The following is an 11,065-nucleotide window of genomic DNA, read 5'->3' as shown; positions in this document are numbered from 1 at the left end:
ACCCTATTTTGGGCGTGTCCGACACGCTCTTGGCCGGTTTTTTTATTTACTCTTCGTAAAATCTGATTAGATTTTCTCATAAGCTGCCAGAACCACAAGGAAACAAGACGCTTTAGATAAAACATCAAATCATTATAAGTAACACATTAGTTCTTCGTTATGTAATCCAAAAACCGTTCCAAACTCAAAAATTATAATCCTCAAAAAAACAATAAACAATAAAGGTCAACGCTCTCTCTTCCAGCGACTCGAGCGCTTTCCGTCCACAATCACAGCTGAGCAGCGGGCCCGTAGTGCTCCAAAACGGCGAATGTGCCGCACAGCGCGAGCCGCACATACGTCGTTTTGACCCAACCTGGCAGCGACACCTGACGTCGTCACCCGCCCCCTCCAGCACTCCCCTCCCGCACCCCGCCGCCGTCAGCTGTTAATGCAAGCTCGCCCCCCGCCCGCTTTCCCCTTCGTTTGTGTAATGCGAGGAGACCGGGCTTAAATGGATAAGGAAATGTTTAATTTAATAAGATGGATTGTAATTTGTCGAGTTTTGTTGGGTTGTGCCGAAATGTAGAAGTTGAGTGTTTGAGTATGGAATGAGTTTTAAGATTGCGTTATGAAACAGTGGACTTTTTCAAATAGGTATAAGGCTGGTTTGAATTGAAGCTTAATTTAGCGCGCATTGGAAGCATTAATAAAGAATTAAAGGCGACTCGTCGCTGCCGCAATCGACTCCGCTAAATAAACGATGACCGCATCGTTTCCATAAAGCTATCGATTTTATCGTAGCCTCGGAGAACAACACAAAAATGCCAACTTTTAATAATATATCGCACATTATGCCTGCCAAATGAATAATTTATCGGAGTGTGTCGATTCGGGGCGCGCGTCCCCGGGGGGTGGGGGGCGCCGGGCGCGCGGGGACGGGCGTCAGTCCGCGGCGAGCGGCCGAGCGAGCGCCATGTCCGCGTGCGCGCCGCGCGCCTGTTGCAGGCCGCGCGCCCCGCCGACGCTGCTTGACATCACCGCGAAAATAGTCGCCGCCGCGATCCCCTTCCAACGCATCGAGGAACGCTATGAGCGCATCCCGGAGCCAGTGCAGCGGCGCGTGGTGTACTGGTCCTTCCCGCGGGATGAGCGCGACATATGCATGTACTCGTCTCTGGCGCGCGCGCCGCCCGACGACCACCGCAACATCGCCTTCTGCCGCGGCCTCAAGCTGCTCGAGGCCGGCTGCGTGGAGAGCGTGCTACAAGTCGGTGAGTGCCGCGCCTGCGCCTGTTTACTAATATGCGCCTCGCCCACCCGCGCCGTATAAATAAAAACCTCGACGTGTGCGATCGATAGCTCCTCCTCTCGGGAATTATTCATGCGTCGGCTCGTAAAAGTTTCAGGAGATTAGGGCTGCGGGTGTTGGCCGATGACGAAAATCTGGCGCTCAATAGCCCTTGCACCCTATTTCCTGGCATTCATTTGGCCCGATACGCATCAGGTCGGCTCTTAACGCCACACGATCTAGCACTGATTGTTTTATCGATGTCTATGTACACCACTCGGTGCTCGGTAGCATGTATAATCGATTTGCAAGAACACATCAATCACATACGTGGAGAATCGCCGATGTATCGAACCGATAATGCCTTCCGCGCTGCATAAATCATTAGGAAACAGCACCGGTGCCATCGACTATCAAGCTACAATAGTGCTACCTCAAAACTTAATCTTTAGTTCACGTTCGAAATCCAGTGTTACCATAAGCTTAATTAAAATCTACTTTCGAAACTACATCGGTTCGTGAAATTCGTCTGTTATTAACATAACTGGAAGTCCCGTTACATGAATTACGCAACCGGAATCTTTAGTGTTTGCAGTACAGGGCTGTATCATCCATGCAGACGTCGTTTGTTACTGTCGCCACTGAATAACGGACGCGAATAAACAATAATTAATTGCCTGTTTTTATTTTTATTGGGCCCGGCCGGGTTTTGCGGCCGTGGGACGGGCGTTACATATTCATTTGTGCTTATCTGCCATCAGAGCGGCGATTACTGGTCATTTTGGGCCGGCGTAAGCCACGACCGTGACGTAAAGGTCCGTTTATTCCACCATCAAGCTACAATGAGCCAGTCTCTGCTGCAATCTCGGATATAAGCTAAATAAATGTTCAACTGAATAAGGCATCTCGTGGAGTGGTCATACCAGAAATGCTAATGTATTTCTTGTTAAAGACAACTGGCTGTTCTTTGGTCTTTGGTCAACGAAGTAGCATCCCAGATTATTATATAACTTTTGTCAGTAAAAAGTCCCGTACTATCTTTATTGAATTGTGTCACGCACGTCTCTATTGACGAATGAAGAACATACAGCAACACAGGCAACTACATTCCATGACATCAGTAAAAAAATCCGATTGCGGTAAAAACCGCACAAATAAATACCTACATCAATTGAATCATGTCCGCAGTCCGATTTTAGGCACTGGCGAACACCCAACTTTAGGGTTGTGGAACCGCGCAAGATGGCGGTTTAGATATGAATCACGTACATAAACTTCAAGATAAACGCTAGTTCATAATGCCGAGTTCCCACACCCAAATCATCTGACTCACTATCCCGCCCACTTTTACCAGAAACGTGCTGCAACAATTTGAAGAAAATACGTTTGTAGATGCGCCGCATGATATTAGGTCAACACTCATTGGATGACTTTCAGATATTGCTCTGGATACATTAATTAAACTTCATTTAAAGCTGCTATGCAAATGTACACAAAAGTGGATGGATAAACGAAATATATGTATTGGTATCGTTCCAATACTGGTTTGAAATTCCTTTTAAGAACATTGCCGACCGAAAAGAGCTTAAGCGAGACGAAACTCTGACAAACTTACGACATTCTGGTTGAAGTTGGGAGTATTAGAACGAGTCTGGTTACCGAAACGAGAATCGCAAGGACATGAATAAAACAACGTTTAAATACTGGAGAATCGAACCCCACGTTTTACCAAGCATACATATTTAATTGTCATGCAGAAATAAACGAATGCACCCGGCACGGCTCTTGTAAATATTTTAATTCAATGTTAATAACTTTATATCGGAATCGAACCGGTTTCGAATCGAGATCTGATAGGGATGCAGCCGATCGAATTACCGATACTGGGCCTTTGTGAAATCATTTGGGACTGAGATTTGGAACCCCGTCGATATCCTGTTATAAAAGAAGTTAATTACAGAGGAATGGTTCCGAAGCTTATAGGATAACTTTCGCTGGGCGTACACATGGTAGATAAATGGTTCTGTTTACGAACAAGCAGCGGCAGTCTGTCACTGATTACACTACCTGGAAACGTTATTTATGTCGAAATACGAGTAAAGACAAACTAGAAACTTGTTCAAATATGATACAAATGCAGAAACATCAGTTTACAGATAAAATTAATAAAAAACCATTGCCTTTGGCTCTTCATTAACATAAGAAAGGCAAGCACACACACACCTGCTTCAAAAAAAATTAAACTAAAGTAATAACTTCTACTTTCCAATTGGTAATACTAATTTAGCTCAGGCAAAAACATAATATCGTTCACATACACTGTCAATCCAAAATATTTCCAAAAATTATTGTCCAAAACTAACGTGTTACAATTTAAAACGTACCTATTTATTTTAAACATCCAAGCCCTTTTCGATTAGCTCGTTGCTGTGGTTAAGCTTACAAAAAACTGGATTTAACATTGTTGTGCACGTCACGTCTGGCCATAGATGCAGTTCTGGGAAGGTTTTGAAGCGGCTTTATAGCCTGTGATTCACTCGTGATGATCTCGGTATCTTATACCTTTCATGATCATAACAAGTTTCCTGAGAACGTTACTTATGTGTAATGATATCTTCACCATTCTTAGAATGTCTTCGGGTGTTTTTGTTGACTCTTTATAAAGACTTTATAAGATACTTTTCGGTGTATCGACTAATGCTAAATTTCAGGAGCATCCTTTTTATAATCTTCTGTTTCAACCAAATGATTGTTAATTTTAAACAAGCAGCAACAATATGAAACCAAAAAACTTGTTTTAACTTACCTTTGAATACTCGTAGCACAGTGAATTTAAATTACCATGAATAAGGTATTCTATGACATTCAGAACATCTCTCTATTTTTTGTTAAATTAGGAGCCTTGTTTCAATTTGCTATACAGAACTGAGAAATCATAAACCTGTTTCGTAAAACTTTTTTCCTTTCAACATTTCCTAAGGTTTTATGATCTACGATTGCATAACAATGGTACACAAAAATCGTTATTCAAATAAAAAAATCTGTGTAAGTGGCATTCCGGAGACCATGTAATGTAACACAATAAAACGAAAAACGTAGTTTTCAGCACGGTTTAAAAAAATCTATAGATTTCAGGAACTAACCAATACTAATCTTATCTACGCAATTCACATTTACGATATCCTGCAAAATCCGGTTTCAGCAAAACTGGCTTTTTACCACATAGTACACAATATGTCATATCTTTTATGATTTATTGAATGATGCGCACTTCCTTTTCCTTTGCGCACCAAAATATTATAAATGTAGGGTTCAAAGACACAAAATGCAATAACAAATACTTTTTGCAGAGAAATGGGTCTATGTTTCAGTTTTGTAGTTTGTTTAAGGCGCTAGGTTAACAATACACTAGATTTCTTACTTTGACTCCTTACACGTTGTATTGTATGAATCAAACCGTAAAGACCGTTCAGGATGTAAGGGTAGGATAGCAACCGCATTAAGGGGTTTTAAGTATATCCGCAATAAACTTAATATGGTCTGCTTCTCTTATCTTGGTAGGACTGACGTCAAGTCAAATCTAAATTGCCTCATTCAGTCCCAATAACTCTCTAGTCATTGATTGCTTGTCATTCTCAATTTGTAAAGGTCAAACTAGCGAACGGGCAATAGAGCGAGCATCACCGCCTTCAATATTTGATTCTTCGTTAATGTTACAACCAAGATTGTGTTTCCATTCCAGCACGAGATCGTCATGTTTTTATGATAATTTGATAACTAGGTATATGACTTGTCTTCTACAAATGCTCGGAATATAGATCCGGTTTTTACTCGACTTTCCGAAAAAAGGGGTGTATTGTTTTAAGCCTTTTTAACATTGACTCTGCTTCTTCCTGGTCTGTAATGTATAAATGACATCTGACAAGTTATATCACGCTTTTATAATTAGTTTCACTTGAAACTTTATATCTATAGTGGAATCTTTAAACTTGATTTTAACCCAATCTGATTGTGATATTGACTTAATGTTGGTGTAATGTAATAATTTGGTCACATCAAGCTCATTTGATGATGTAGCTGAAAGCTACGGACTAGAGCTACGAGACAGAATAACCATGTTTGGGCTAGTTAGAAAAGTCTGGGAAAATATAAAGTTATAGCAAAAGAAACAAAAAATAATAAGTATTAAATATTTATAGTTTAAAAGACACTCTTTAATGCTAAAACCAATTAAAATATATATCAAAAAATATTTAACATAATAATATGTTTAACAGTTGATTTCGCTTTTTTCACATTGACGAGTATTTTCTCGTTCGTTAATAATTGTACTATTCCTTCTTTCAGAGTTATTTTTTTATATTTAATTCAGTTAACCATTGAAGCGTGGTTTAAGTTTTGTTTATTATATATTTTTTTTATATATGGAACCATGTTTCATCAAAATAATATCCTGTTATTTCCGCACAAAATATTAGGCCCTTGTATCCGAGGCAATAATATCCCTGACCACTGGTTTTTCAAATCGGTTTCTAAACTACGGGTCATGGCAACTACCTGCCCTTGATAGCAAAAAAAGGGTCGTGGCGATTCGTTTTTCTGTTGCACTATTATCTTTGATACTAGCATTAAATTCGTCGTCAATGGAGAATTTTATTGCAACCACATCTGCGACTAGCTGACTATAGTGTAAATAAATCGTGACAATTGGTTTTCTACGGCACACCTAAATCTTTGGTTGTAATATTTAATTCTTTATTAAAGGTTTTGCTAAGGTTTGGCTGAGAAACTAGTAGGTGATACAATATTATAGCTAGGTACGTACCGTACTTATCTAGTTGTTCTGTATCTAAAAACTAAATGTATTTTAATGGCCAAGTAAATTGTAAGACTAATTTCGTTGTCTGGTATGTGTATGTGTGGTAATTTACTGACAGCAAAAATAAACCAAATTTATTCTAATTATCACACTTTAAACATAAGACGTGAAAGACAATAGGACCGCACCAGACGGATATATAAATTCATGTATCACAAAAAAACACGGACAGCATATTTCATCCGAAAGGTGAATTATTCATAGATCTGTGCTTGCCATTTCTGTGATCATAAAAATTATGTCACATCACATCCAAACACAATAACTATTTCCGTCACGCAAAGATGCCACTGCGCATTGAGACCAAAGGGTGTATATTAGACTTAAAGAGTATTCTAAACCCATCCTTGTGTTTCTTAAGTTAAGGTTCAATTTAACTTAGGATCTAGTTGACCAGATATAATTAGAGACCGGCCAGGCTAATCATCCCTAGTCGTAATTAGCGACAGGAAGACTGAATTGAGACATTATTGCGTTAGTTATGATTGTTACATTGTCGTCCTCGTATTTTATTCGTCAGCACCATTTTAGTTACATTCATCCTCATCTTTATTCTTGGTTTTAAAACGATTATGAATGCAGTTTTACCCGATTGCTCGAAGGAGGGTTATTTTGGAAACCGCCACCATAGGATTGATACTCTGCTTTCGTCAATTGACCTTTTCTGGTGCTCCATCCATCACACTGGACATGTGCTTAGAAGCCTCCATTGCAGCACTGGTAAAACACCAAGAAATACAATCCAGTAAGATTTTGTGAAAATGGCTATTGGATATTTGTTGAGTTTTGTTATAACCTCGTAAGTCCTCGTGTACTTCACAAAGTACAAATCAATTGGAAGAATAACTGCCGAATGTACTTAGTGGAGCACATATTTTTCAATTAAATAAGAACTTTAAAATGAAATTGTAAATACATAATTTCCAAAATCATAAAACTTAGAATTCTGGGCTCGGTCTGCTTATATATACATATGTGTCAATATTTTTTAGCAAAACCAACCCATTAAAGATAAAAATTTAAATATTAAGCGTTCGAAATGGGTTATAACTTATAAACGATATGCGTGCGTCTTATTCTATTTACAATCAAAAGAAAGAAATAGGTACATTGAAAAAATAAATATTTAATCTCTTGACTGCGTGAAATATACCTACTACAAGCAGATACTGGTATCTTATTCGTAATATGAAAAGTTCAAATAGTAAACTCATGCAAGACCGATATTAGATTGTATGTTCGATATAGATACAGGTTCTCTTTTAAGTCGCTAAAAAAAAGGTGTCCACGATCTTGATTTAGCGGTCATGGTCTTCGGTACCTTATTCTGACTCTTCATGACGTCTTTCTGGGATAGTCCAGTGGTTTTCGTTTGCCTTCCGCACACAAAATGTTTTAATAATAAAGTTAATTTATAATGATTTTAGCAACGGGTCCAATTAGGCCGTGTTTCCCCTAGTTTTAAGGTTCACTGATAAAACTATTTTTCATTTTGTTTTCCTCTATTTTGACTAAATAAATATGTCCCGTGCTCCAAACAAATTAAATTAAGTGGAAACTCTCGATTAAAAATAAAATAAACCAGGTAAATCAACATACGTCGGCAAAGTAAGGTAAAATAACCCATTTTTTCCTTCCAATCAGGCAAAACACTGTATTTTTCACTTATTTTGTACCTTTACGGGAAAACTAATTCGTATAACTATTTAACATACAAGTAAGTAAACCTTTAAATTCTCAACACGGTTGAATCATTTGAACAAAATTATCGCCTAACATTAGTCCATCCACCCACATCCACCATCTGTCAATACTACAATCGCAATTCATAGCAACAAAGACGAACCAACTGTCTGAATGAAGCTCTGTCATATAACAGTGTTTCGTAGTGTCGATACAGAGCTGTCTGTGGCTCGACCTCAGCACCAAACCAGTTCTAGCAGAGCTCACGTATCCCTTTTAAACTCATCTGGATTAACCGCTATTGTTTGAAAACCGGGAGGCGCGGAAGATCTCCTAATACTGGTAGAATCATAAAGACTGCCTTGTACAGGCGGATGTACAAACTTACACGTGCAGTTGTTGGAAACTGTAATGTAGGGCGTTTAAGTACGTTTTGTAACGTGGTTTTTTGATGGTTTTTGCGTACAGTGAATCGTTGAAGGCAAACGAGATTCTGAAGAGTAACAGTGAATGCTTGATTTGTTTTGAGAGATAGATGGTTGTTAGAAACGTTCAAAGAAGTCTTTGCTGCGAATAAAAAAAGAGTCTATTGTTAAGGGCTTTCGTTCTTTGTTTACAGTTTCAAAGGAGTTTCAGTACAATTTTAAGTAAGTTTCGTACTTATCGGCTCGATCAATGGGCGAACTTTTTATCTCAAATTGAAACAGAAAAATTAACGCTAAAATGTACTTCAGAAAGGTCGTAATGGGGTCACGGAAATGTCACATTAAAATGCCATGTATTATTAAAATGACTTGGACACCATGGGAAAGATCAGTGCGTGTTAATTAGTTTCACCGGCTATTACAAAGTTCCATGTGTGTTCTGTGACTTCCAAAATATACTCTGCGCCTGAAAATATTACGGTTGAATTTCCTTTGTGACTCCGTGAGTTCTTGCTTGGGCGTCGAATTTTTGACCCACATGCGATATTGACACATCAGCTGCAGCGACGCCTGCGCATTGATATTCTTATTATACCTAGTGATTAATGTTTTGACGAACGGATGGTCCAGTTGTTAGTGAACCTGACTACGACGCTTGCGGGCCCGGGTTCGATTTGGTTGCCCACAAATGGCAAGGTTTTTTTTATATAGAAATAGATTTCAATCCCCTGATAGTAAGCGCGTTCGATGGTAAGCGAAAATGTGAAGTAAGATAGACCTCGCTTGCCTAATAAACTAATAAATGGCGATTCACCCTAAAAAAAAAGCTTACCTTTAGGTACTTCCAGTTGTCCTTTGAAATTTGGTATGAAGATAGCTGCCATATCGCCAGCAAAGAAAAGTCTGGTTTTTATGTCTGTCTGTCTTTAAGGTAAAGTTAAAAATGCTAGGAACCACTCACTAGAGACAGTTCTTTAGTTCAGTTCCGAGACTAATTCCATTACGTGCAATCCTCAACAGGTGTAGTGCCCATTCGTGCTCATTATGTGTCTTATGTCACATATTAATAAGTACTACTTCTGGACTCTGGTCAGTTAAGAGTGGGCGACTGTAAAGTCGTGAGGGCAAGAGGTGGGGTCAATTAGCCCCAATAAGTACAATTAAGCAGGTTAGAGCTTAGTGGCACTGACCTGCGTACGCGCAGGGTAACTACTAATTAAAGGAAAAGTCAAGTCTGGTTTTAGCTCATGAAATGATTTGTGTAAAAGAGTAAAATAAAAACCAAGACGTAAACCAAAGACAGTCTGCAAGAAGACAAAAAAGCCGCATCGAAACCGGTTCCGCTTAGTACCTATTTATTTGAGAAAATTGTAGTCACCAGCTCCAATATCTGACACAACATAGCGTACGTACAGTCAACGTCATAAATAAGTGATCAGTTCTGTACCTTGTCGCTTTCAGTGGTTACACAATTTCCTATGGCTTTTCAAACACGACGTTAAAGTGACAAGTTACAAAAGTGATCACTTATTTATGACGTTGACTGTACATAAATATCTGATTCGACTCTACATATTAGCCTGGTCAGATATTTTTTCACTGCTTCAAGGAGTAGCAGACCTGAGTATTTGATAGTGGTACGTAGTTTTAGCTTGATACTTCAAAGTTCAATATCTCAAAAACGGCTGAACCGATTTTATTGAAACATAACTAAGAAACACCACAAGAAAACTCACTTTCACTTTAAAAAAACGCATTGAAATCGGTCCATGTGATTGAAAGCTACAATGCTACAGACATTAGCGTCAAAAACACCCTTTTGCTGCCTTTATCAAGATTTTTTTTGATGTTCGGCGAATGCTCACTGCAACAAGGTTCTACTTAGTGTCACATACGAACTTATTAAGGTATATGTAGTTTTCCTTTCTCCTTGCCGACAGTTAAAAACCGAAACCCCTCAACTACTGCTGTCAGCTTGTTTGATTGGAACGCGCGGTGCCCATTGTACTGCATCTGGCTTCGCTGCCCTTCTTTCTACTGCTTCATTTAATTCCTTCCACTCTACGAGTACTCTGTATACTGTAGGTAGAGTACCTATTACACTGGCGATTAGCGGACGAGTTGAAAGCGAGGCGAGCGCGCAGCGAATTCGCGGTGAGCGAGTAACGAATTCGACGCGAGCGCGGTACGAATCCGCCGCGTACTTTCGTGCTGCTGTACAGTCGAATGCAAAAATATATATAAAGCCATAGCGTCAAAATATGTACATCGACCTCATGTTTAGTGGCATAAGGCTGTGTAGATATTTTTGACGTCTTGGTAACGTATATAATACTTATGCCCTTGACCGTACGTAGCCCTAGCCGCGACGCGACGAACTCGCTTCGCGCTCGCGACAAAATCGTTAGGTATGGTACGCATTCGCGACGAAATCGTTGCGTGCTCGCGGCGAACTCGCTGCGCCTTCGTCTCGCTTTTATCTCGTCCGCCAATCGCCAGTGTGAATAAGACTCTTAAAACCTGCCAAGTGCCAAATACTACAACCATAGGCTTTATAAATATACGAGTAGGCTCAGAGTTGCTCAGCGAGTTATGTAGAGAGCTATGCTCGGGGTTTCTCTACGGGATCCAATTCCAAAAATGAGGAGATACGTAGGTACATACATAGAAGAACGAGGGTAACATAGCCAAGCGAATTACCTCGTTGATATGGCAATCAATGGGTTGTCCATATAGCACGGAGAACAGAAGAACGTTGGGGCCGAAAAGTTTTCGAATGGAGACCGCGGATCGGCAAGCGCAGCGTAG

The 11,065-nt window shown here is 39.7% G+C and overlaps 1 protein-coding gene across 1 annotated transcript in view; it reads left to right on the top strand.

The window, feature by feature from the left end:
- The first annotated feature begins 932 nt into the window (after positions 1–932).
- The window catches only part of LOC141435263 (zinc finger SWIM domain-containing protein 4-like), an 80,728-nt gene continuing 70,595 nt past the window's right edge, over positions 933–11,065 (top strand). The window contains 1 exon segment of the mRNA XM_074097946.1: positions 933–1,253. Coding sequence (XP_073954047.1) covers positions 956–1,253 — 298 coding nt within the window. The 5' untranslated portion in view covers positions 933–955.

This window comes from Choristoneura fumiferana, chromosome 14 (genome assembly GCF_025370935.1).
Source record: "Choristoneura fumiferana chromosome 14, NRCan_CFum_1, whole genome shotgun sequence".
Classification (NCBI taxonomy): Eukaryota; Metazoa; Arthropoda; class Insecta; order Lepidoptera; family Tortricidae; genus Choristoneura; species Choristoneura fumiferana.
This window is presented reverse-complemented; position numbering and strand designations above follow the sequence as displayed.